At 48.8% G+C, this 27,256-nt stretch overlaps 4 protein-coding genes across 14 annotated transcripts in view; all 4 read right to left on the reverse strand.

Moving 5' to 3' along the window:
- LOC120959397 (protein spire) overlaps nt 1-689 on the reverse strand; it is a 119,687-nt gene extending 118,998 nt beyond the window's left edge. For 2 of the 4 annotated variants that reach the window (XM_049609762.1, XM_040382712.2), the window contains exon 1: nt 633-689. The gene's annotated coding sequence lies outside the window, so the exon portion shown is untranslated. Of the gene's footprint in view, nt 1-97; nt 611-632 lie in introns of those variants that run through there. The other 2 variants (XM_049609761.1, XM_049609760.1) reach the window with 2 other exon arrangements.
- Nucleotides 690-1,164: 475 nt separating this feature from the next.
- LOC120957935 (CAP-Gly domain-containing linker protein 1-like) lies at nt 1,165-15,787 on the reverse strand. Of its 7 annotated transcripts, none has more exons than XM_040380402.2 (17): nt 15,082-15,787; nt 14,438-14,733; nt 14,169-14,358; nt 13,833-14,018; nt 12,713-13,369; nt 9,479-9,739; nt 9,293-9,397; nt 8,977-9,039; nt 8,509-8,583; nt 7,566-7,649; nt 7,343-7,474; nt 3,238-3,834; nt 2,646-3,167; nt 2,443-2,574; nt 1,952-2,367; nt 1,588-1,678; nt 1,165-1,515 (listed from the first exon to the last, which is right to left on the reverse strand). In XM_040380402.2, the coding sequence occupies exons 1-17, from the start codon at nt 15,340-15,342 to the stop codon at nt 1,411-1,413; spliced, it is 4,173 nt and encodes a 1,390-aa protein (XP_040236336.2). In that variant the 5' UTR covers nt 15,343-15,787; the 3' UTR covers nt 1,165-1,410. The 7 variants fall into 7 exon arrangements, with proteins under 7 accessions (XP_040236336.2, XP_049465617.1, XP_040236338.2 ...); XM_049609660.1 differs by having other exon boundaries at nt 12,713-13,372; XM_040380404.2 differs by lacking the exon at nt 13,833-14,018.
- Nucleotides 15,788-15,883: 96 nt separating this feature from the next.
- On the reverse strand, nt 15,884-26,057 carry LOC120957936 (cullin-3). 2 transcript variants are annotated; one of them, XM_040380408.2, is made up of 11 exons: nt 25,596-26,057; nt 23,521-24,292; nt 22,246-22,629; nt 21,408-22,166; nt 21,151-21,321; nt 20,893-21,063; nt 19,625-19,739; nt 19,384-19,553; nt 19,076-19,296; nt 18,856-18,994; nt 15,884-18,766 (listed from the first exon to the last, which is right to left on the reverse strand). In XM_040380408.2, exons 2-11 carry the CDS (start codon nt 23,575-23,577, stop codon nt 18,614-18,616), a joined length of 2,340 nt encoding a protein of 779 aa, XP_040236342.1. In that variant the 5' UTR covers nt 23,578-24,292; nt 25,596-26,057; the 3' UTR covers nt 15,884-18,613. The 2 variants fall into 2 exon arrangements, with proteins under 2 accessions (XP_040236342.1, XP_040236340.1); XM_040380406.2 differs by lacking the exons at nt 23,521-24,292; nt 25,596-26,057 and adding exons at nt 22,769-23,000; nt 23,104-23,349.
- Nucleotides 26,058-26,246: 189 nt separating this feature from the next.
- LOC120957943 (trafficking protein particle complex subunit 4) lies at nt 26,247-27,114 on the reverse strand. Its single transcript, XM_040380418.2, has 2 exons — nt 26,834-27,114; nt 26,247-26,766 (listed from the first exon to the last, which is right to left on the reverse strand). The coding sequence occupies exons 1-2, from the start codon at nt 27,006-27,008 to the stop codon at nt 26,288-26,290; spliced, it is 654 nt and encodes a 217-aa protein (XP_040236352.1). The 5' UTR covers nt 27,009-27,114; the 3' UTR covers nt 26,247-26,287.
- Nucleotides 27,115-27,256: the final 142 nt, after the last annotated feature.

Genomic DNA, 27,256 nt, shown 5'->3' on the forward strand with positions numbered 1-27,256 from the left:
GTTGGTGCACACATTCTTCACATTTTATCCAGAAATGCACCAAAAAACAATTCCAATCAACCAACTGCAAACTGCAGCATCTAATGCCATTCCTCACCAGCCTAAAAGCCGCAAACTGTATAAATGTCACCAACTATCGATTTGGTTTGGCCGCTTCCTGTCACTATTCGGCCACTAGCACTAGCGCACGAATTTTCCCACGGTCACGCATACTTTGCAGCGGTCGTTTTATGATTACACCGTTTTGAAGGATTCCGGGTAAAAGCACAACGCATACACACACACGCACACACCCAAGCGGAGAAAGATATCGATTGCACACATAGCACTTGCAACACGAGCAGCACAGCTGAAAGTGAACGTTGTCATCATCATCAGGTGCTGCGGCGGTACGGGTTCGTTTTTGTTAGTTGCATTTTTGCCGTTGCAAAGTGCACTAATGCATCACTACTACAAAGCAACCGTGCTTGAACCAACGGTTGTTAACAATCTTTTTTTTTGTTTTTCGTGATAAACACTTTTATCGTAGCTACACGACACACATCGGTACGCAAAATGACCGCGAACCAAACACCGCAAAATGGGAATTGAGGGAGCGGAGAAAAAAAACGAGCGCCACAGCGCCAACACACCGTATACGCAACCTTCTTCGAGCAGCATCAAACGCGAACTTAGCATGCGGCTACAATCGTGGGCCCGGCGTTTGGCGTTCGTGGAAACCCGAAGGCAGCGCGACGCACTATGGGCGAATTTGTGGTATAAATTTATCTGATTGCTTTGCTTTATTCCTATAGGAAAGATATTTCGTTAAAATCGTTGCTGTGATAAAGTATGTTTTCATCAGAGTTGTGTGAAATATTGAATGTTAAAAGACTATCAATGCAAATTTTATCGAACGAATTACACTATTTTTTCCAGCATTGACCAGCTCTCAAGCAAACCAATTTTAACGAAAGCGCGCTGCATATTTAACGAAACTAGGTTTATGTCCCGGGAAGTTCGTTTACGTTTTTAACGAACTTTTTTCGTATTTTAGCGCCACCCAGCTGCACACGTGTTTCTAACGGCTGCAAACCACGTGTCTTCTGAACAGACGTTTAATGTTAAATAATTGGTAATTAAATAAAAATATCATCACGTCAATAGAAAGAAATGAAAAGACACTAACTTTTTGCAGCACAGGTTGCAATTTGTTTTTTTATATAAAATCCATCCAAGAACAACGTACAAATGACACTTTTCACATTAACTATTCAATAACTAATTCGCTCTATCCTTAATGTTTACCAAAGTTTACCCCATTACGTTGGAACAACAACCAACCACACGGCAGAATGATTTTGTACCCGTTGTACGTGGAAAACACGCGTACCGGAGTCGTTTACGCACACGCTTACCCCCGTGTCAATGCTACGGCTCGGGTGGAAACACCTCCTTCAGGCCTTGGTGCCAGAATCTCCGTATTTGCTGCAGCTGGCTGCACGTGTACTCAACTTTCTGCAGTAGCTCGTCCGACTAAAAAAAAGCACAAAGCGTGTGATCATTATTGGCCGGTGATGGACAAACGCTTACCTCTTACGAACGTACCTCGTTGCAGTTGGGATCGCTGGTAGAACGGACCAGCTTGTACGCATCGGGTGGGTAAAATGTTTGATGAAGCGGTGTGAGATTATAGCTTCTAAAAGAAAGACAAGAATCGATTGCTGGGTTAAAGAAAGATTTCAAAAACGAACACAGATTTTGTCCAACAAATCATGCACCATTTCGAGCCATCTTCTATCACATTACTTGTAAAATTAAAAAAACCCCTACATATTATTATTTATTCCACACAAAAATGAGCCTCCAAAACAAACACGTGCCAAAGGCCATGCGCATCAACACTCCGCTAGTTTCGTTAGTCTGCAAAAACTCACTCAAAAATAAAACCCAATAGCAAAAAACGCTTCACCTCCGATTGTCATCGTACGGCGAGTGTTGCCGGGAAGGTGGTTGCTGCTGTGGTTGTGGTTGCTGCTGCTGTTGCGATTGTTGCATCCGCCGGGCAAGTATCGTATTGTCCCGATGGTACGCGTTCAGCTTGCCGATCAGCTTCGAACGATCCTGCTCGAGCAGTTCCGTCCGTTTCTTCAACCGGCCAATCTCCTGACAGTACTGAGCCTCCCGTTCCTTCCATTCGGTTACGCTTTTGCGCGTTAGCTCCTTGGTGGACAGTGTTTGCTGTTTGAATTCGGCCAGCTTTTTCGAACAGTCGCGCAGCTGCTCGAGCTCTAGCTGCGCGAGCTGATACTGTTTGGTAACGCTGTCGTGCAGTTCTTTCAGCTGCTGATAGTTTTGGCTCAGTTTGCGGTTTGTTTCTTCCAGTTCCTTTGAAGGCGGATAGAGATAACAAATTAAATAAAAACCGAACCCGACAACAGCATGCTGTCCCTTTATGCTTACCAACACCCGAGAAGCTTTCATTGCCAGCTCGTCCTGATTTGATTTCACAACCTCACACAGAGCGCTCTCCTTTCCTTCATACTTTGCCAACCGTTCCCGCAAGCTCTGACATTCATCCCGTAACACATCGCGCTGAAATAAAAACGGACAGAAATTACATCTAACAATTCCACTAAACCAAAGCCTATTACCACTGCCCACACCTCACTAGAAATTTGGTCACACTTTTCACGCAAAGCATCCACCTCCGCCCGCAGTCGATTGATCTGTCGCTCGTACTGTTGCAGCTGGTTCTTCTGATCCATCGAACAGCGGCGGGCATTGCTCTGCTCCTCCGTGCAACGCTTCTCGCAGAGGAGCGCTTCCTGCCGTGCCTTATCGAGCGCATCCGACAGATTCACGTTCTTCGCCTCCAGCTCCGTCAGCTGTGCCTGGCGCGTCGTAAACTTCCGGGTAACGTCGCGCAAACTCTGCTGCAATCGGTCGATCAACTCATCCTTCATCTGTGCCGCCTGTTCTACATTCCCGAAGCGTCCTTTGAGCTCACTCAGCTGTTCGATCAGTCCCGTCGCTTGCTCGGTCGCCCGTACCCGATGGCTGACGTACTCCGTTTCACGCCTCTTCCACTCTTCGGTGCGCTGGAGCAGTTCTTCCTGCACGCGTGTCACTTCTAGCGTTTTCTGTGCCAACTGCTTCTGTAGCGAGTGGGAAAGGGGGACCTTTGCCTGCAAAAACAACAACAAAAACGGAAATAATTAGATCTAAATCACTTCAAAAAAGGACTCCTTCACTTACTCTCTCACGTGATCCACTGCCAGTGGCGGTGCTGTGGCCACACTTGCACATCTTCCGCTGCATCTGCAGCTCCCCGGCCAGCCGGTCCTTCTCCGTCCTCAAGCTTTCAATCCTCCGCTCCTGCTCATCGCTGCGCCCTTTCAGCTCGTCCAGCTCGTGCCGGACCACGTCCAGCTGCTGCTGCGATCCGCCCAACTGTTGCTCCAGCTGCACCCGGTTCTCCTGGTACGATTGGATCGTCTTCTGCAGCAATCGATTGTGCTCGTCCAGCTTCGTGATCGTGGTCTGCAGCGTGGCCAACGATTCCACCATCTGCTCGTGCTGGCGGCCCGTATCGGCCGACCCGGCCAGCTGATTGCTCAGCGATTCGATTTCCCTCCGCAGCTGCTTCAGCTCGCTGGAATGTTTGCTGCGCTGCTGGCTCAGCTCCAGCTCATGCAGCCGCTCCATTTCGGCACACTTTTCGCGGAAGTAGCTCAGGTGGCCTAGATCCTGCTGGCGCGATTCGATCTCCCCCCGGACGCCGTTCATCTGGTCCTGCAGCTGCCGCACGTCATCCTTCAGCAGCGCGAACAGCCGTTGCTTTTGTTCATGCAGCTACAACAACAACAACAAACGGACGTGTTGATATTCGTACGTTAATTGGTATTTCTATGACTAACAAACACACACACAGAGAATTCATGAGCAATTCTAAAACACACGGGAAAACAAACAGGGTCGCCCAGAGGATTCCCGATTCCACAATAAATCGATGAACGGCACACACAAACACAAACCAACCGGGGGCCAGAGGAATGGGAAAGGGAACGAATTGCAGAAAAATACCCTCCCCTCCCCCTCCACCACATTTCAACACATTCACACTCACGCACGCCACCAGGGACAGTGTTTTTCCAATACAGGAAGTGTAAATGACCTGGAAAAACAAAACATTCAACGGGGACTGTGCCATACCGTGGACCCCGATTTTATGCCATGAACACACTGCAGAAATCCCTGATCATTTAGTAGCAGTAACTGGTTCGAAATACACTCGCGTTTTCCTTCCATTTCCCACGCTTATTCTTTGTCCGCTTCTAGCCCGGGAGTGGAGGGGAGGGGGGGTTTGTGGCAAAACATATTAAACTTAAACGGAACTAAAACAGAGGGGCCACAGTTTACCCCGAAGGTTCGCACGAGCATGATGGCATGTGCCGATAGTAATCGGTTGTCTCTATCTATTTTAACCCACCCTCACACGGCCCAAGGAGTCGCTAACGTGGCACAACCCATTACAATAATTGCAAATTGTAGTTTTGTGTCGTTTTTGTTTCCACTAGATTTAAATATTTCCGCAAACTAATCGTGCTACATCTTATTGTGATTGTTTTGCAACACACTCACACAGAGACTTTAGGGACCTGGCGTACGAACTATCCTTTCAATCACACAATGCCAAGGCTCCAGCGTGATGCTTCTCCGGGGAAAACGGGAAGTCCTCTCCCGCCAAACGCCAAACTCGAACTGACGGTTCGATCCTTCGTCCTTCGCGAGCTGGTGGTCGTCACCGCGTTTGTTGTTCGTCGACAAAGTTGTTGATGTTTGGCGCGCTTTACCGCATCCACCGAGCCCCAACCAACACCAGCACCACCACCAAGGTCCACTAGACTCCGATTGCATTTTCCAAACTACCGCCAAGCAGAGGAGGAGGCGATGTGCCTGGAATGGAATCGGTTACAATGTTTTCGTCGCCTCTTTTATCCCGCGTGTTCCCAGCTTAATCCTCTGTCTCTTCCACTCCAGCGTTGAATGGCGGCATGGCACAAACTACTACTACCACCACCATCAGCAACAGCATGTACCAATAAATCTGATTTCAATCGTAACGGCAAAGCAGCAAACGTACTGGGCACGCTCGAGGACATTGCACCCACACACCATGCGGCGTACTTTCCCGATTTCTTACTTTCCCCCCATCCATTGGGGGTTGGGCCAGTTCCCGAAGCACAATGAATGAAGTGCATGGAATGCGCGTGTGGTGCTAAAGGGGGGAGTTTTTCCTACCACACTAGACACGGGACGACTGCAACACACACAGCCACACATACAAACAGGAGTCGTACATGGCAGCAAGAATTCGTCCTTCTGACGGCCAGCAGTTGCATACAGCATTGCAACACGGGCGCACAAAACGAACAACTTATTAAAAACTCGTCTTCATGTGAGCAAAAGTTTTTCCATTAATATTTCTACTTTTTGCTGCTTTTTCGTTTTTTTCGCTTTGCAGAAACTTTATACCCTTTAATTGAATCGAATTCCAGTGGCGATTGCGAGAAGGATCAACTTTTATCCGGTTATCGAGATGGAAGCGGAGTTATGCATGCAGGAGGCGGACTGAAACTGCTCATTTGGAAACTGATTACTGATGGGAATTGATATTCGTTGCAAAGTTTTATCAACCCAAAACGGTTTTTCTTCTACTTCTTCCGCTTCAGGATAACGACCATTTGTTGGTCTAGGCTTACGCACGCTTCATACCCTCCTTTTGACGGGGCCTTAGATGGCCTGTTTCTTTGTACAGTTGGCAAGTGTTCGGCCTAGCAACATACCCGTCATGGAATCAAATCTATAGCCGACCTTTCCTTCACAGGAGCAAAATGCAACTACCAAAAGGGGCGGCATACTTATACTTATACGTTCCAGTGACTAGATAGGCCAAGGTGAAAGAGGGAGTTGTGAAAAGTTTCAATCCTAATTGTAGAAATATGGCAGCCACCCGTAAACAGTGAAATATGGATTTAGATTCCAATATCGGTACTATAACAGACGAGGATCTCTCCTACACATACGCATAACTAACTAAGCTTTCATTACTTCATTAGAATATACAGACCTTCCTGTGGACCCATTGTCCTCGGGGGGGGAATGCTTGCATTCCATCAAAGTTAACATATCTATCTGCCCTTCTCCCCTTTTACTAGAGTTACGTTTTGCCAGATCTCTCTCTCTCTCTCTTTCTCCAAAACCGTTAAAACAAAACCAGGACAACAGAGCCGTACCCTGCCAACATAGTAGCAGTGAGACTCCTCCACTCCACGCTCGATGCCTACTTTTCCAGAGAAATTATAATTCATTTACCACCTGCTTACACCTAAACTTCCAGCGTGTCCTATTAAAAGGGGTGCTTCATGGTGGGTGTGCACTATTTACTAAGCAACGGGAAACCGTACTCCCGACGGTTTAAAGACACCCAATCCTCACCGACCAAAAGTGTAAGGATCTGAAATGACACGCAACCCGAGTTCTGAGGGTGTGTGCCGCATAAACGAAACGTTCCAGCCTTTGAGTGCCCCCTGATAGATGCTTCTCTGTCTTGCACGTGTGTGTTTGTGCACCATCACGATTAAAATCTGATTATCCTTTAGCATGAACTTCTTCCTCAAGGTAAGTTCCGGCACCGTGAAAAGTATTGGTGTTGATAGCTTCTTTAGCACCGTTTACAACAATCCCGGGGGAGGTTATTGGAGGAGAGAGACAAAGGAGAAAGTTTCTTCATAACTTTCCAGTACAACAACAAACGGATGGCGTTGCTGCTCTACTACACTATACGCCTCTATTCGATGCAACAAGCGACAGTAGCCCTTCTGGTGTAACATTTCACCCGCAGGACATAAAACACCCCCCCCCCCCTTATTCTTACGACCCAAGTGTTTCTCGGGCAACATATGCCCCAAAATCCAACCCGATGGTGGTAATCGATTAAATTTCACCGTTCGAGCACCACCGCAACCGTAGACCGCCAGAGTGTCTGATATTTTATAGCTCGACATCAACTATCGTCACCTAAATTGTGGTGCAGCGCCTCAATCGTCGTCGTCATCGTGTCAACAAGCTCCTGCCTATCTTCACGCTTTCATGCTTCAACGAAACGGTCGTAAAATATGATTTCTCAATCAAAATCCCGCGACACAAATGCGACATTAGAGGTTAGTACAGTAATTTTGTCGTGCCCCTTTCATACACCCAACGAGCCTGATGGATGACTTTTACCGCAATGAGCTTATTGTTTTTTGCCAGGGTGTTAAAGTTTAAGTGTAGTTTTGTATGCTACTGGTACGCTCACCTCCTGCCGGATGTCTACCGCATCGGAGATGTCCTTCAGATCGGCCAGCTCACGGCTCAGCTCGGCCAGCTGACAGCGTAGCTGCAGATTAGCGTCACGGTAATGGTCCAACTCGTTGTCCTTGGAGAGGTTCTGGATAAAGCAGTCAGTCGAAGAAGAAAAACAGAAATATTTTAGTCACGTCAGCCACTCATTACGAGGATCTTGAGACACTGCTACGCACCTCTTTGAAGGCATCGTTCAGCTGCTCACTCAGTAGAATTACCTCTAGCTGCAAATTTTCCACCACCTCCTGCAGTACGCTAACCTACCGTGTCACAATAGAAAGGTAAGGTACAGATAGCTAATCTTCTTTTAAGGATAATCTAGCTTACCCAAAACGGATTTTGGAACACAGAAGTTAAAAGTGCATGCAAATAAAAACAAATCAATTTAACTCGTTAGAAGGGCCGACCGACCCGCACAATTAGTAAAAAAAGGTCGTACTACCAAGAACGTAAACGTGAACAATAATTTATTGGAACAATAAAAAAACAATCAACACTGAGATAGTATGGTTTTCGGGAAACCATCTTATGGATGAAGCGATACTCTAGGAAAAAATGAGGCTAAATTAAATACTAAGCCTTTTCGTACAAAGGCTGATGAAATATTGAGGCTTAGCGTTAGCGATCGGAAGCGTATGATGCTCTCGCTTCTTGCTAGCTTTCAATGCGGACGCGTCTCTTAGTTAGTACTTCGACTTAGTCTACCCGGAATTAGGTCAAAGATCATCGATATCAAAGCAAACCGAAGAGGAACACACACTTCACAGGTCTATCGTCATCGTCGTTTTGTTTGCAAGGAAAGTCTCTCAAAAGGCACAACGGGGCAAGACCCGCTTTTTACGATTCAAACCCACTAAACAGTGCACGCCCAAAGGCAGTCCAGTAGTCACCGGATGGTGGTACCGCCGGACCGGCAGTGTTTGGACCACTGTTACTGGTTATGGTGGGACTGGGCGGGGCGGTGGGGCTGGTAGTTAAGGTCGGGGAGGGTACTACGGTCGGTGGGTGGTGGTGTGGCGGATGCTCCACGGTATCATCCTTGCTGTTAGCATGCAAATAGCTGACACGGTACGCCGGTGGCGCCGGTTGACTGTACCGAAGGCCGGAAAAGAAACTCACGGATGAGCTGCCATTGCGCTTCGTTTCCTCGAGCGCAACGCGCAGGTTAGAGATGGTGACGAGCTGGTTTTTGCACTGGCGGTTGCAAACAAAAAAGAAAAAAAAAAGTATATTTGAACGTTAATGATACAGAAAAAATGAGAAAAATAAACAGTTGGAGGGCATTCGAGAAAGAAGCAAGCTTCTAAACAACACATTCAATTGTAACGGCAACAGCAACGAAAAGCAACCCCAAAACCAGCAATCGAAATGTAAACAAAACGTATCCGTATTTCGCAAATCCTTCCCCCAAAAAACGAATCTAATTTGGCACAAATAAACCAATGTATAAACAGAATGTGCATCTTAACGCAACTGAACCGGCGGCATTGGCGCTGTGCTTCGTTTCAGTCGACCGACGAAAAGGGAAAAAAGGGAAACACTATCCCACTTCAAACGAACGCGGAAAATCATCCCAACCCGGCTTACCTCGTCCTCGATCGCGACCTTTTCCTCGCTCGTCTTTTGCAGGTTATCCCGGTACTGGTGCAGCTGTTTCGCCCGCCCAAAAGCAATCAAAGCACCAGGAGGGTTGATGAACGCCGAGTCAACGGGGTTGCAGGGACGGGTGGCCATAGAACAGAAATAAAACACACCAATATTTGTAGCTAAATCGCTCACACACACACACACACACACACACACACACACACACACACACACACACACACACACACACACACACACACACACACACACACACACACACGATCACGTTTGCGCGCGCACACACTATGAAACATACCGTTTCCTTGAGATCGTCCACTTGACGCACGAGTTTCAGCTTTTCCATGTTCAGCATCGCGATCGTGCGGTTTTGATCGTCGACGCTTTCCTCCAGGCTGGCGATCTAGATTGGAAAACGAAACGAAACGACGAGCCATTACAATGTTGCAACAGCTTTCAGCAAGAACAGCAGCGATGGGTGTACCTTTTGGAGCAGTTTCGTTCTCTCGCCCTCGAACTGTTCTTGGCGTGCCTGGCACTGGTTTAGCAGTCGGCCCTGGCTGGACAGCTCCTGCCGCAGCTGCTCCATTTCATCGTGCCGACCGCGCAGCACAAGATCCTTCGATTCGATCTCCTTCTTCAGATCGTCGATCAATCCCTGCAGGGTGCAGCCCTCGTCCAGGCCGAGCGATAGCGAGCTGAGCGACTCGCTGCCACTGTTGTGGCAGTGCTCCTTTCCGCCTAGCTGGAAAACGGTCATCGTAACACGGTTTTTAGATGATCACACAGACGCACACACACACACTTGCTAATCTAATCCAATAAGTCAAGGAGTCTTCACTAAAAAAAACGATCAAACATCCACCGAATCTTCACCAGCACAGAACCCGTTAAATATCATCCAAACGATCACACACGCACGTTGAATGAATTATATTTTCCGGTCCCGGTACAACACGGCATACGAAAATTCCGACCGACGTTTGCGACGCAACATCCACGCACTTACTGATCCGTCTGTCGAATCGGAGAGTGGCACAAGACCCAAGTCCCACGATCGTCTCGCCCTTCTTGTGCGTGAATCTAAGAGGGAACCGCACTTCACTCCTCGGATGCGCTCAGACTAGACAGACCGGAGGGAACGGCAGCCGTCTTCATGCCGGCGCACTGTGGGTGAATCGAACAGTAACCCACGGGAAAGAGTTCTTCTCACTTGGCTCACTTCCAATGAAGAATTGGAGAAATTGAAGAGAAATTTAAAAATTAAAAAATAACCCACCAATACATCATAGTTTGCCCCACGAGTGCATTAGAGAATGTTTTCTAGGCGCTTGTTAGACTTAACTTAGCGGGCTAGAAAAAAAGCATTGCATTTCGGAATTGCTCGTCCCGCTTCTAGTCGCGTGCTGGGAGGAAGTTATTTTAGGACCCAACCACATCCACCACTCACCGTCATCCACCTCATCCGTTTGGGTCTGGGTCTGAACCCGCTTATGCAGCTGCATCGCGTGAAGATCGCGTAGAGCACGAGAGAGCTGTGATGGATGTGGGCGTTGATGCCACGGTTTGACGTCCCGCGGAACGTTCGCTTTCGTTTCGTTTACAAACAACGCCCGTGTGTGGTGATGTCCGGGCAAGGGTATGCTGGCCACACACTCCCCCAAAGTGCAGTAAAATTAATTGGTTCTAAACTGGTCCTCTCGAAAACCTCCCGAAAAGAGCACTTTTAGTTTGGTGGTTGTTAGGTTGATGCCTGTACTGTGGATCCCTGGAGAGTAAAGGGGACGTTGCTGTTGGGTTCTCGTCCGTGCTTAAAATAGCTGCACGTATCCCCCGAGAAAACACGTATCGAATGTGTGTGTGAGAGGGGGGTGGGGGGAGGGGTGTAGGAGAATAGATTTCGATTCCCTAAAGACAACGTCGAGGTGGGCGACGATACTACTACTACCAGGAGCGTTGTCTCGGATGACTTTTTAGCTTAATTGACTAACGCAGTGCTTGATGGGAAGCGTGCTGCAGGAATAGTAGCAATAGTTTTGTGGGACCTTTGATACGACGAGCGAGCAAGAACGATCGTGTAGTAGGTAGGTCTTCATTCAATGGGATGAGATAAATGAGTCATCCGCTGCTTTTCGATTGGGATTCTCCTTTGATTCTCTCTGCTTAATTGAAAGATTTATCTCCGGTGTCTTGAAGAATTGTCTCATGGTTTTTTCTACATTAACGAACACACTACATTATACATTATACATTATAGCTAGAAAGTTAATAATTTAAAAGCGATTCTGTAAGAGGACACATTTTGTGACTTAAATTGAGCGCCAAATCCCTCAGAATAAAAGGGCCTGTTTTACATATTCTTAAAACTCGGATGAGAATCGAACCACGTGCGAGTCTTTATGAGCTCGGTACGTCTACCACTAGACCACCGGGACTGTCCTAGCCCATCAAGTCAATTACACAAACTGGTTCAAAGTGCCGTCCGCAAGCATCGAACCCCAATAGGAGACTGTTCAGCTACACAGTAAATTCATCGTAACAGGAATAACGATTTGCTCCAAAGAAAGAAGACAGGTTTACTCTAGCTCTCACACGATTCTAGATGAAAATTGCACCAACCGAGGTAATATATTCGACCCCAACTCTTCTACAAGCACATTAGCACCTAAAAGTTGTTTAGTCAACACCTTGTCTACATCTCCCACCCCCCGGCCCACCCCCAGAGCACATGTACCGTCCTAAAAAGGGGAACATTCAAAACACCTTCACCGCGCACAACACGTGCCCCCGAACACCCTAAATGGCGCTAATTGCTGCGTATACAACAAATATCGCTCGATATTATTGCTTGTAAATTAACGCCCTTTCGATGCAAACCGTGCACACAAACACACTCACACACACACACATACCGTAGAAGGTAAAAATAACCCTTCTTTGCCTCCACCGCTCCCTGTATTTCATCCCCTTTTCCTGCCAATGCTGACTAAATGGAATTCAAACGGGGAGAGAAACAAAAACCCACACAATTCTCCACTGGCGCTTGGTTGGCGCATTCTTGCCACACAAGCATCGGGAAATGAGCATCGGTGGAAGGAAGAAAACATGGGGGGGGGGGGGCGAGGAGAAGAGGTCTAACCCAAAATGGCACGTAAACTTCGTCGTTAGCGGCACAGACACACACAAGTCCGATTCCCGCTTCCAAAATAGATTCTGTCACTCACCGACACCCCGGAAGGTGTGAAAAGTGCATTGGAGGAGTGCACCCGACCCAACCCATGGCACCCATGGAATGTCCCTGCTGTGTGCCAAGAGGAGTGGGAAACAACTCCCGAAGCAAACTGGGAAACTGGGTTACGGCGTAATGAGTGTAAAAGCCGCCGTCTCCAGCCGTCTAAAATTTGTCGACTCAGCGTAATGAGCGCATTGTCGGATCCGCAAGTGGTCCCCAAAAATAGCAATTTTTCCTGTGGAGATTTCAATCCGAGCCGAGGAGGTAGCTTCTCTTGCCGAACGGGATAGCATCCCAACTATGTTTACCCCATTGGTTTGGTCGGTAATGAAGAAATGGGGATGTTTATTTAAAGTAAGGCAGCGGGTCAGCGCACCACAACTAACCATGTGCGTCCATTGATTGCCCATTGATTGCCTGTGTCGGTTTGGTGATCTACTTAACACCCTCGCCCCATGCTGCTTAGCTTATTGGGTTAAAACTCACCAATCGTTTCAGTTGCCGCTCAATGCAGTGCATCAGCTGCTGTTGTTGCTGCTGCTGCTGCTGGTGTTGCTCTTCTATCCTGTGGCCTGGAGCTGGCTCGGAATGCTCCAGTCTGGATGTACTCGCACTGCCAATGCCCTCATCCTGCTCGATCGTACAGTGCGCCTTGTGCGACAGTCCCAGCTGACGGCACAACGCCTCGCACCGATCACGCATTGCCTCGATCAGCTCATCGTCGTCTTCGAACCGAAGCGAACACCCACCAGCTCCACTCTCATCGCAGCCTTCCCTCCAACCATCCCCCCAGCCGGACAATTTTCCCGTGCTTTGAAGCAGCTCCTCACAGGCGCCCCTTAGCCGGAGCAGTGCCTTTTCCATTTCGTGGAGCCCCGTCGTATCCTTCTCGTGCCCACGCTTGTGCAACTCGTCGCGCAATTCGGCAATCTCGCGTTTCAACACCTGCACGCAGGCCGATTCCCTTTCACTGCCCTGCTGTATCGTACCGAGCTCATCGAACAGCAACCGGGTAGAGGAGGAGGATGGGTAGAAGCTGTTGCTTGCCATTCCGTTCTGCGTTAGATCACCTTCGGACGACCGTACGGAATAGTATGAGACACTGGGAGCAGCATCGATTGCAGCTGGTTGCGCTGAGTCCGGCTTCTGGTGGCGGGGTCCAAAAATGAAATGAAAAAAAGGAAAAGAATAAAATGTTTTAAACCGCTAACGTTTTTTTCAATTATTTATTATTTAAAAGCAGCTAGGTTAAAAATATAAGCACAATTTGGTTATAAAAAGCATTCAAATCAGATTTCGGCTTGAGCTCCATCGCACTTTACATTCGGCGAACACTAAAATAGACGCTTCATTAAGCTTTTTCCACCACCGCTTGAAACACGTTCCCGCCGGAAGCTTCCACTAAGCGAGCTGGGAAAGCTGTCATCGCTGTCCCGCTCGCCCCCATCGTCGTACAGGTCCGAAAAGAGAGAAGCAGTTTCAAGCGACTACAAGCAACGATAACAACATGATTAGAGCCGTTTGCCTTTTTCCACCCAACACCGGTGTTAGCCCACACGAAGCCACTTTATAAGCAGGATATCGAGAAGCAGTGCGGTACCGATACCTCGTTCAGCAGCTTAATCTCTTGCCGCTGTTGCGCGATCACCTCATCCCGGAACTGGATGGCGGTGTTCGCCTGGCGCAGTTTGTCCTCCTGCTTCTTCAGCTTCTTGCGCAGCTGCGTGATCTTATCGTGGTGATCGGTAATTTCCGAAATCAAGCTCCGGTTATCGGTCGAGGCCATGGTGGACTGTCGGTGTAAATCAGTATCAAAGGGAAAGGGGAACAATCATGCCAATTGGAACAAGTACTATGAAATGGGGGGAAAAAAGGTGCCTGAAACTGGGTCTAGCGAGAGTATAGTTTTGCTTCATACGTCGCAGATGCATGTAGCCGTTACCATTTTAACATTCAGCAGTTGGTCGTTAAGGGAAACGATCTGTTGCTGCAGTATGCCGATTTCTTTCCGCTTATCGTCCAGCTGCTTGTCCCGCTCGAGGGCCATGTTGCGCAGCTGCTCCAGTATGGCACCATTTTCGGCCGCTTCCTTCCGCAGGTCCTTCAGTTCCGTCCGCAGTTCATCGATCAGGCTAGAGAAGGACAACGTTTTTTGAAGTAAAACCCGTTCAAACAATCTACTATTGGGAGCTATGACCGCACACCGCCTACCTTGTCTTTGCGTTCAGCTCCCGCACCAACATCTCGTCCGACGCCGGTATGATGGGATAGTTGGAGCTAAGCTCAAGCGACACGATTTGCTCGCCGGGCGCAGTCGGCAGCGTGTCCGGCACTGGCTGCAACCGCCTCAAGCGCACCTCCGGCCCGAAGCGCGCAAAGTCTTTCAGATAGGCGGCGCGCATCAGCTGCATCCGCTCCATGCAGGTGTCCTGCATTTCGCGCAACGACTGCACCAGCTCGGTGTTGAGCGTGCGCAAACTGTTGACCCATTCGGCGTACACGCTAAGCTAAGCTCCGATGCCAGCGCCGCACAACAATATGAAATGTAACACCCGGAAAGCAATATGTGTAGAACAAAAAGAGGCTGAAACATTACACGAGTTGACACGGTGCCACGTGTGCCGCCAATGAGCTAATGCCACAGAGGAGCCTCAATAATAGGTAGGAGCGGTACGGTACGAGACAAGTGCGCGAGCGCGCGCACGCAGCACAACCTTGACCGGAAGGGGGACAGCTGCAGCAAGAGACCGAATTCTAATCCAGCCAACCCCTTAAGGGTGACCTTCGTGGCGCGCCGCCGTCATCGTCGCCGTTGTTAACCTGCGTAAGTGCGAGCCGCACAGCACTCTACTCACCTTGAAACCATCGTCCAACCGTTCGCTCTCGACCAACTGGATCTGCTTTTCGAACTGCTCGTTCAGCTTGTCCAGCAACCGGGCGTTCAGGGACGTGTCATCCTGCGGGTCGGCGGAAGCCGTTTCACCGTCCGGCAACGATCCCGCTGGTTTGCCCTCGACCGGGACCAGCTTGCCCGGAACGTCCGACGGAAAGTGTGGCGCTGATCTGTCGCCACCACCCTCCGGGTGTGCTTCTTTTACCTCACCGACTGTTTCCATCGGTCAGAGCGAACTGTGCACGCATTCACTGTCGGGGCCGTCGGGGTGATCAGCAAACAGACCCCCGACCCAGGACGGAGATGTTGGTTCCCTGCTTTCGGTACACTTTGATGCAGGCTCGCTCTCACGATCGATCACCTTTGCAAAGCCCGCTCCGTTTTTTCACCTCTTTTCGCACGAGCACAGCAACGGTTTTGGCCTGCAACGCACACACAGCACACAGCACAGTGCGGTGGACGACTTTTTTTATTCACGCTCACGAGCAGAACACACTCGATCCCATTCACGCGCAGTTCTCTGCTTGCTTTGTTTATTTATTTACGTTTGCGTCATCAGCTTCGTGCGTTTATACTGCCAGGGTGAAATGCGCTTCGCTTCTCGCTCAGCTGACGACGGGTCTCGAAGCGCGCTTCGAACGCTGCCTGGGAAAGCAGGTGCAGAGAGGTGCGAGTGCGTGAGTGAAAGAGAGAGAACGCGCACATGACTTTCATCTGATCGGTGCCCACCCATCGTTGCTATTTCAAATCAAATAAAGCCAATATTTAAACCATTCCTTTCAGCCGTTACTTTTTTTATTATCATTTTCCATCTTTCCGTGCCACACCAGGCACTGCCTCTTCGGAAGGGGTGTCTCTCTTGTGTGTCTCTATACCCCCCCAGCTACGGCAATCTTCCAAAGACAATCGACACAACAATTCGTCCTTCTTTTGTGTCTGTGAGTGCGATTTTCCACCCTCCATCATATCCCTATTGTTAACGATGATCGCATCTCAAATCTCCAAATCTTATCTATCCCAGCGTCCGCACTTCCCTTTCTACTACTGCAGGAGTACACACACACGCGCGCTATTACTGTGGCTGTGGCTTAAGAATAAGTTAGTTAATTTATTCCTCCGTTCAGTAACATTACAATGCGTTTTATTTTTTTGTTTAGCAATTTTCCACACTAATGCATCATTCTTTTCTTGTGTTTTTTTTTTCTTTTGTTATAATGCCGCTTGAGAGGAGATTTTCACATTCACTTAAAATAGAAAAAAAACTGCTTTTGCTCATATTAGATATCTGCGGTCGCTTGCACTTCCCCAAGCGAAGAAAACGAAAAAAACTGCAAATCTCTATCGTTCTTGGTGGCTTCTGAAGGGATAGAAGCGGCGTTCGCAAATGTATGGGGCACATGTGCACGCTCCCTTTATTAGCTATGTTCTCCCCCAATAAGCTGGAGGACAGAAAACCCGATAGCAAGGGCTTTGCGAGAGGCATATGGGAGGAGGAATTCATGATTCCCAAAACAAAACAGTAAGGAAATATCAACACGTAAAAGATCTTCTCGTCTCTTAAAAACCTGCTTTAGCTCTTACATTCTAAGACTCTTTACAATAAGCAGACGCAATTTTATCCGCGATCTAGCCCTGCCCCGCGATCCTTATATGCCTAAGATCCGCAGTTCGATCCTCGCGCCGGCTTTTCATCGGTAGTAGTAGGTTCATGCAATGTAATGCGCACGCTTCTTTTCCTGCTTTTCTCACCATCAATATCGCTTCTTACTAGAGTTGATAAATGATAATGTGTTATGCTTTTGTTTTCCTTTGTTTGCTCTAAATTCTAATTCTATAAAGTTGCGCACGGATTGATAGAGCGCGAGCCTTCTTTTCTTCCTCGCAGCAGATATTTCCGTTTCATCACACATCTCCTCTTCGAACAAACAAAGCTAACGGAAACGGAAAACTCCAACATTTCCTAACAACACCTATCCTGTTGCCTGCTATCGATCAAGATGTAACCAAACTACTCAAAAAGAACACTGTATGCGTGTGTGTGTGTTTGTTTGTGTGATTAGCCTTTTAAAACGAAATTAAAAGGCAGTGTGGTCTGTCTAACGCCGCGGACTGCGCCGCGGTTTTCGGTAAATATAGTGTCAAATTTGACTCCAGAGCCTGCGCCTGAGTGCGAGCTCTACACGGATAATGTTAAAGCACTGTACAAACTGCACCACTTAGCCTTTCTACACACACACACGATGGGTTTAAGTGGATGAATGAGTGCATTTTAAAACAAGCCAAAAAATAATTGTTTTGCAAAAGAGTGGCGGCCCGAGTATAACAAAATTCACTACTTATTCAGAAATAAAAAAATAAAAAAGAAACAAAATCTTATATGAGCGCTTCCGAATACACCGAGACATTTGTTCATAAATAGCTATTCGTAGGGGGGGGGGCTAGTGTAAGTATTACAACTATCACGACCGTTTCCCGGCTTCCCTTCCGAACACTCTCTCTCTCCCTCTCTTTCTCTAAAAAGAACAGTAAGCAACTTTTTGACTGTAAAGTTTTTGCCCTGCTAACATGAAACGGTTGCGTATTTTCTGAGCTGACGGGTACATCACACACACGCACGCACACTGAAATTTGGTTTATTGTTTGTAAATGTTTTACAAGATTCGTACTAGCGAATCATTGCAAAACAAACAAACACCACACAATGCAGTGTGTGAGTGTGTGAACAGATTGAGCGAACGAAATATGCAGATGATCCGGGCATGGATCGTAGAGTGTATGAGGTGTGAAGGAATAGAGTTAAGAGTAAAGTTTCCCTTCCCTATGGAGTCCTCTTTCTGCTACTTGCATGCTGGACAATTCAAATGGACTCATTGCAAATTCAAGCCAATTTGCATCCTTGCAAACAACACTCTGCACATTCATCCTCACAACAATGATAAAAATGGGAGTGCCCTTTGTGATCGCTTGTGTGTCTGTGATCATGTGTCTTTTCTAATCTCTTTGCAACCTTTGCATAGCTGGAAAACAAATGAATTAATTGTTCAATTTCCCTCGTGTTGTGGTGTCTGGTTCATGAAAAAGTACTCGGGCAGGCAGCCTACCACCAAACTGTTTGTCTCGCCGCTCTGTCTTTCGCCCTTAAAGAGGCAAGTTGCAACACAGAGTTTCTCCACACTCATTTAGTGTCTGCTTAGAGAACGGCTGCAACGAATCTACTGCGCGCGTTCTATAAAACATCCCCCCTTTTTCCCTCGCAACTTTCGGCATCGATCAATCGCCATCATGTGTGCTAGACATGAAAAGATTTGATCGAACGTGTTAACGCGTGCTTTTTAGTTTAGTTGCTGCTGCTTCGCTACTTGTTTGTAGCCACTGTCTTTTGCTGCGGCGTTGATGCGCTGAACTATCTCCGCACACATGCATACATACACTCTTTTGCTCGCTGTCTCGCTGTTGTATTCGAAGATTTAATTTGCCTCCTGTTTTGTGTTTGTTTAAGCTAGATATACATAAATTTTTCTATCCTCGGGCGTGCGGGCAAGGTATTCCCGCTCGATCAGGCCCTCTATTCTTTTCTTTATAATCACCGGCGACGGTAGGAAACGGCTCTTTAGCTGCGACGTCACATCCGATACGAGCAGGTTGTGCTGTTGGGAGGAAAAAGGATGAGTCATTTTACACTACTGGACATACACTACCACCCACCACCCCCCCATTCCCCGAATGTACAACTTACAGGCATTCTCTTTCGCGCTTTCATGATGCGCACGATAGCAGCTTCAATCTCATGTTTACGATCTTCGTCGACTTTGCTTCGGGTTTCCTTCCGTTCCGGTTCCGATTCGCCCTTGGCTGCGACAGTTTGAATTTTAACTCTGAAAATGTTGCAATTAAATAACGTTTACAAAGCAATATGTAACACACACACAAGCACAGCAGGGATTAGTAGTACGTACTTGTGAAATTTCGACACAAACGCATCGTTAACGTAGAACTCGTCCGTGGAAACGATTTCTTTGGACGTTTTCGGTGTTCGAACCAGGAGTCGCTGCTGCTGTTTGCCCATCGACAGTGACTGCAGCGCGCGGATCAGATCTTTGCTAGGGATGTCCGTCTCCTGCTGGATGTCTTCGTACGTCATTCGTTCGCGATTGTTAAACAGCATCAGTACACACATCTGGAAGTGGGAGGGGGGGGGGGGGGGGTGATGGACACATTACTAGACTGACTCCTGACATCGGGGGAGGCAGCTCCATCTTCAAACCTGATAAGTCGATAATTGAAGCACATGTCGTTTGGGGGCGTCCAGGGAGGCCGCACCACCAGTAGGCGCACTACTGCTTCCCGCAGACGGGGCCGTACTGCTACAGTTGCCTTCCGTTTTCTCCTTCTCCGCCTTTACGCCGTAGAATTCGGCATTCATGTAGACCGTTCCTGGGACAAGAGAGAAAGAAAAAAAAACAGTTTATAGAAACGGGATGAAGAAAAAGGCTACCGACGCTTACCTAGCTGTGGCTGCAGTGTCAGCTGACGCCCCGAATGTTTTGCCAGGTAGAAACGCTTGAACGTTTCAAAGGCTTTCCGCGGTGCTGCCGGGATGTTGCAGTTAGGCGTCACGGACTAAAATCAAAAATTTAATGTAACGCATCAATCTATAGACTCTACACTAGTGTTGTGCTTTTTAGAGCGCACCGACGACTCCGATCCGACTCCGGCTATTTTTAATCCGATTCCGACTCCGGCAAAATTCGAACCACTAGTTCCGACCGGAGTCGGAGTCGTTCGGAGTCCCCCGGAGTCGTCTGGAGTCATACGGAGTTGCCCAGAGACGTCCAGAGTTGTCCAGAGACGTCCAGAGTCGTCCAGAGACGTCCGGAAACGTTTGGAGTCGTTTGGAGTAGTTTGGAATCGTTCGGAGTCGTCCAGATTCGTCCAGAGACGTCCAGAATCGTCCAGAGACGTCCAAAGACGTTTGGAGTCATTCGGAGTTGCCCAGAGACGTCCAGAGTCATCCAGAGACGTCCAGAGTCATCCAGAGACGTCCAGAAACGTTTGAAGTCGTTCGGAGTCGTTCGGAGTCTCCCGGAGTCGTCTGGAATCGTCGGGAGTCCTCCGTACTGCGTGTCCGCAGTCGTCCGGAAACGTTTGGATTAGTTCGTAGTCGTTCGGAGTCGTCCAGAGTCGTCCAGAGACGTCTAGAGTCGTTTGGAGTCGGTCGGAGTCTTTCGTAGTTGTTCGGAGTTGGAGTCACCCGTAGTCGTCCGGAGTCGTTCGGAGTCGTTCGGAATCGTCCGGTGTCGTTTGCAGTCGGAGTCTTCCGGAGTCGTTTGGAGTCGGAGTCATTTGGAATTGTCCAGAGTCGATCCAAGTCGATCCGACTCGGAGCCGGTCGAAGTCAACAGGAGTCGTCCGGTGCAATATGCAATCCAGTTTCCGTAACAATCTCCTACAAAACTCATCACCTCCCTAGCTATTAACTCCGACCTTGAATCCGACCCCAACCGATACCGGACGACTCCAGACGACTTCAACTCTGGACGACTTCGAACGACTGCGGATGACTACGACTCCGGACGGCTCCAGACGGAGGCTCCGGATGCCTCCTGACGACTCCGGACGATTCCAACCAACTCCGGACAATTCCGAACGACTCTGGATAATGCTAGGTGGACCTGCCTTCCGGAGTCAGTTCCGAAATTATCGGAATCAAATCGGAGTCGATTCCGGATTTTTGCCAACCTTACCCATCACTACTACACACGCCCACACCTACCTGAGTTGGCCAAAATCCGGTGGTGAGAATTCGAACCGTCAGCTCAACGCCCTCCAGTGCCGAGTTATCGTTGTTGATGTGATTTTTAAACTCCTCCATCACCGTGTTCGAGACGGACATATCCTTAAACATTCCTTCCAATTTTGAGGTAAATTGACAACCGCATTCAGTCTGCAAAAAAAAAGAAGCAATTCGCACGGAAATTAGATCGTTCTTTGCGGTGGTGTATTCTCGTCGACTTTCAGCACCGAAACGGACCTTTAATTTTGATATCATATTCTTCTCGGAATCGTCGCTGACGGATTTGTTCAGCAGCAGCCGCTTCGCCAGATGCGCCTTGTAGTACCGCTCGAACACGTCCTTCTCTTGCAAATATCTAAATAATACCATCGTTTTGTCAAGTATGGTTTCAATCTCTTGCTCGGACATCTGAAAATGAAGCGTAAGAACGAAAGAAAAACGGTCAATTTTAGATCACTTGTCACACCCGGACTGGTCCACAGTTTGGCACTTACTCCCTTGCAGCCCTTCTTCAGCTTGTCGTCGATGAACAGCGACAGATATTCGGGCGATTTGCTGTTCAGATTCAGGAAGTGCTCAAAGTCGGACGATATCATGTTCTTGAACGTCTTGTCGTTGTTGAACGAGTGGTACAGGAAGTGGTCCGACCGGTCCTTCAAATCCAGCAGGTTCTGCACGAACGTGATCGGGTTCGTGCTGCCGTTCTCCTCCTCCTTCACCAGGTCGCGGCCGAGCGAGCGCAGGTTCTGCGACACACAGTCGGCGATCGTCTTGAGGCCGCCGCTCACGCGCGAAAACAGCTTGTGCATGCAGGCCAGATCCTCCGTCTTGGTGTTCTGCAGCATGTACACGACGCCCGAGTTCTCCATCTCGACGATCGTGCGCATGTGCTTCTTGATCAGCTCGTCCTCGACCACCTCCACGATGCGGCTCTCGGTGCTCTCGTCCAGGTACAGCTTGGCCCGCTCGGCCTCCTCTGTGATGCGGGCCTCCACCCGCCGGATGTACACGCTCGCACTGTTCTCGGCGAGGAACTTCTGCGACTCGAGCTTGTAGAACGCGGCCGACTGCGTCAGGAACGGCCGCTCGAAGTCTTCCTCGTACACCCAGCGCTGGTTGATGCCGAGCACCATCAGCATCTGGCACGCGTTCTTGATCGCGATATGGTCGATCGCTTCGCCCTTCCGCTCGCACATCACCATGTTCAGCAGCGTCTCGCGCATGTGATCCCGAATGCGCGGATAGCGTACCACCTGGAAAATAGGCAAAAATACATTAAACTCCTGCCTAAGGACCACACACACACACGCCACGGCGGACGGCGCCACACACCTGATCACGGAAGATGTTCAGCCCAAGGTTGTACACGTTGTCCACGTCGTTCTGCTGCACATACACGCGATCCATGTACATCAGGATGTCGCGGATCATCACCATCGAGGTCTGGTGGTCGTTCCAGCACTGGTTCAGCGTCTGCAGAAAGTTGCAGTTGAAGCTGCGCAGCACCTCCTCGCGCACCTTCGACTCGAGATGGTGCGTCACCACCTCCTTCAGCCCGCTGTACAGCCGCTCGCCGTGCTTGTGCAGCACCATCGTGTACGCATTTCTGTACAGCTCCTCAAACGAAAGGCCCGAGTTGTTCTTTTTCTGTATCTCCTGGATAGCGTTCTTGAGCAGCGACCATATCGACTCCACGTACTTCTCATCCATAGTCATCTGCAATGTGGTAGCGATTTACATAGAGAGAGAATGAGAAAGTTAATAAAACGACAACCAACTATTCAATTATCAACAATATCCCTCCCCGGTAGAATTCGATCCAAAAGTAAGCCTTTTCCATTCGCAACTGCCTTACAATTCGCTTAACAAAGTTCATAGCGATCTGGGAAGTGCCGCGGCTCAATTTCCGCTTCCATTGGATCCGAAACATTCCGTCTGCGATCGGCCAACAGCAGCAGCAGACAGTGCTTCTGGGACGAGAAGTGCACCCTTCCTTGCACCCGCCGGGCACACATACGTGCGGTGTTTTCCGGGACCCGTCCGTCCAACCGTCCGTCCAACACGTGCGCAATTTTCGCTCTCTGTCCCTTTAAACCAAACACACACAGAGGGAGAGGGATGAAATTATTGCACCGGAACGTCTCAAAGACAAACGACGAAGCACACAATGCAGGAGGCCATTCCACCAACCTCTCGCGCTTCCTTAGCACCTCAACACGAACGCATTTAAAGCAGAGACACACTTTCCGAACTGTTTCAAGAGAGAGAGTAAAAAAAGTAAACCTCCAAAAGTTTCAAATCACAACGACCGTGTGGAACCTGTAGTGTTGGTCCTTGAAGAATGCGACACTCTCGCAATCGAGAAGGAGTAGCAAATAGCAGCAGCTGCGAAAGTAGCACAACGTTTGCTTCAAGCGAGGGGGGCGAGCAAGTGTCAAAGTAACCGCGATATTTGTTGCTGCCGTTTCTAGCTCATAGGCTTCTACAATCTGCTCCGCTTTTGCTGTGCACGAGGATCTTTCGCTCATCACATATCAACAATTGCGTGACGTATTTCATTAATTATGTATTTAAATTTGAAGCATTTTCCCACGCTTGACTACTTACCGGAAAGGCACGGATCCTCATTTTGCCTTCCTTCTTCTGAGTGGACACTCGACTCATTTTGGCAAACTGTTGAAGGATTGTGTTCCACTTTTACCGCGAGAGATGCTAAAAATCTTATGCTAACGGTTGTTGATTGTGTGCCGTTGTCCGTCTAGTTTTACAACACTGCGCCGCTCACACGCACGTGGCCACAAGTTTGAGAATTCTTCCGTGACCTTACACTGAATCCACGCTTTAGTCTAGAACAGGCGCACATTCACTGCAATACACTTGTTATGCTGCGTCGTGCTTCGTAAATCACACTGTAAAGTGTATCCTTATTCACGTTACAGGTAATTCTTAGTACACTTGCGTCACCATGGGTGATACCGAAAGCTTCTTCGTTATTTTGCGCCTGAACGTTCCTGTGAACGTTTGAACTGACCGTTGCAAAACAAACCGGATGATTGCGCACCTGAGGGTGTCTCTCAACATAGGGCAACTGTCACCGATTATACCGTCACTGGAAAGCTGAAAAACTGTCCACTCATGGTGCCCTTGTTAGCGTACGATCGGCATGCCTGATTCCGTTCGCGATCATGGTGCCGGGCATGCCGGGCTTTCCGCGACTGTACAAAGCAAACCAGTGACCGTCCCGACGTTTGAACGTTTCGCAGAACGATTGCTTCCGTTGTCTCTTTTGCACTGGCTAACACACACAAGCACGTTTTATCCTTAATTATCGATGGATGTTAGAGGTGAAGGAGTCTGAAGATTCCAAGTAGTCCGGCTCCTAAAATGAGAAACAAAATAAATTATTATAATGGATCGTTAGTTTGATACTTTAGAGCAGTTCAGTTTCATATTTCACATCAGTTTGTGGTGTTGATTGTCTTCTTGCTGCGTGTTTGGCAAAGATGATTTTCTTTGTGACCCCACATCCCAACACACTCACTCACACACACACACGCCGGGTCGTGGAAAGCAAGGCCAATGACACAGACGAGGTGGAGGAATTTGCGGCAGACGGAGCAGCCGCACAGTTGTGTGTTATTTATTATTGCACTGGAGAACAGCACTTGAAATGGGCCACGGGCCGCCCGGGAGTGATGCCGGGAGTGAAAGGAAGGAAAAATGATGACGAGCCGGAAGCCAGCCCATGCATGTGTGTGTGTGTTTTATTCTCTTTCTTCCTTTCTCTTTTCGCGTGATCCAAAAAGGAAATGGCCAGGAAAAATGACAAAATAAGCAAGCAGAACTTTTCCATGAATCAGACACATGGTAATGAAAATTTCAATCGCACACACACACACACACACATCGATAGAACGATAATTCCTCTGTGACGACATGTTAGCAAAGGGAAGAAGAAAAAGCAATACCAAGCCCCCTTGGTATTAGCAATTAGAGAGCGAAGAATGAAAGTACGTCGACCAGCGGCGGCCCCAAAAGAGGCACGAGAGCAGTTGCTTTTAATCAATTTGCCCATCGAAGAGGTAGGCTTAGAGCAGGGAACATCAACCTCCCCCCCCCCCCCCGCGGGATCGAAAATAGCAACAAAAAACAATCATTTTGCACACCACAACCCTCACCATCCATCCCTTCCAACACCCCCCCCCCCCTTTCCATTGGTAAACCGTTTTTCTCGTTCTGACATTCAACATTGTCGGAAAAGCCTTCCTCCCATCTCATCGCACCCCTTCCGACACTTCACAGCACAGACACACACAACACCTTTGTGTCTTTGTACCACCACCTATCCCCCCCACTCTCTCATCTTCTGCCGATTTTCCTTCGATTGGAAAAACTCGATTTTCTCTATCAAATCCCGTACGGACCATTCACCCCCCATCCGCGATGGTGGTGGCGAGGGGAGAATTTGAGAATGATTGTACTTTTTTCGCGACCATTACACGTCGTCCCGCATTAAGGGGGCCCTCCTTCTGCACGTTCATGGTGGTGGTGGTGATGATGATGATGGTCGTCGATTAGTTCCGATCTGCATCTTCCATTGCGTTTGGTCTTGATTTACCCCGTTTGTTTCGCCCGTAATTATGCAGCACCAGCACCCGACAATGACCAGAGCTTCCTTTTACCTTTTTGGTGGCGACGGCCACAAACTCCACGGTACCGACAGAGCTACGGCAAGGAGAGCTGCTGCTCCTTCTCCTCTTCGGCCGTACGTACGAACAAGCGAACACACAAGTGCGTGCGATGATGGTAATACAAGGCGAAGAGACGAGGGAAGGATGGAACGGGGGAAACGGGTCACCCGTGCACACACACACGGTCACCACGGTAAAACTAGTGCTGTCTGTCCGACACTTTTCACTTTACGCAATTATTGGACGCTGCTGCGATCTGAAAGCACCCAACCTTTTGTTCAGCACCACGAAAACCGCCTTCCGGGTGTTCGCGTTTGGCGTGCTGGCCGCGTTTCGCTAGCGAATTAGGGCCGAATTCAGTGCGACGATCGTAGTTTGCATTAAAATAGTCCAACTTGACAGACCCACGGCAACCATGTTTTCTTTCCAAACTGTCTGTCAATCCGCGTGTGTGTGTGTACGTGCGTGTGTTGGGATTGGTGTGTTCTGTTTGTGTTTTTGTGTGTGTGCGTGAGAGAAAAGGAAAGCGGATCGCGTTCTGTCAACTGCTCGACAAGAGCTCGATAATTTCGAGCACCTGCGAGTACCGACGAGGAAAAAAACTAAATGCTTCGTAGAAATCATTTTGCAAACACCGCGGAATTGATATCATCCGTAACTTTATACTGAAATTAATGCTCGCCTTAAATACTAGCCACACCACCCTTCTCCACCTGATCTAGCAGCGTCTGCAGGTTCGTATCGAACAGCTCGCACCGGATCGGCATCTCGAGCGAGTAGAACGGATTCTTCAGCACGTAGTCCGCGTACAGCTCGTAGATCCGGCGCAACAGCACATCGATGCCGGGCTGGTTGTTCTCGGCAAAGATCATAAACTTTACGCCGGTCAGCGTCTGGAAGCAGTGCAGGCGGAATGTGTCGGCTTCCAGCACCTCAATACCGCTGCTCTTCGGTTCCGGGCTGAGCTGGCTCGCTATCGCAAACAGTGGATAGAACATGCTGGCCAGGAAAATCTTCTCGTTCGTCGTCATCTTGGGCCGGCTGAACTTGAGCGACAGCGGATAGCTGTCCTTGCTTTCGATGATTTCCCTCACGTCACGCCCATCCTCGAGGACGGCACCATTCACCTGGATCCCGTTTACGCCGACCAAATGATGACCCACTACAACCAGAGAATGTGTCCAATTAGCACTGTGTTCTGCCGTTGTGAGAAAGCACACGATACGCACCATTGATTCCATCTCGCTGGCCGAATGCGACGGAGATCCGTTTCGGCTCGTACTCCAGATTGATGTCCAGCGGGTAGCTGAACGTCTTCTCCGTTTCTATCTTGGGCAGGTTGTGGTCCAGGTTGAATATCAACCCACCGGACTTGTTCACAATATACACGCCGTAGATTACCATTGCGGGGCCGCTAAAAGCTACCAAACTATTCGTGGATTCCCGATCCGCGACCGCCCCTTCACAGCATCTTCTGCAATATTACTGATAGGTGTAAAACGTAAACAAAACTGCTCGAACGCTCTCAGCTGTCAGCTGTCAGCTGCCGAAACGGGACTGCGAACAACCGCGCTCGCTCTCTCTGCCTCTCTCTCTCTCCCTCTCTCTCGTTCTCGCTTTCACGCTTTGCCTCGATCCGAGCACACACACTC

The sequence above is a fragment of the Anopheles coluzzii genome, chromosome 3 (assembly GCF_943734685.1).
Source record: "Anopheles coluzzii chromosome 3, AcolN3, whole genome shotgun sequence".
NCBI lineage: Eukaryota > Metazoa > Arthropoda > Insecta > Diptera > Culicidae > Anopheles > Anopheles coluzzii.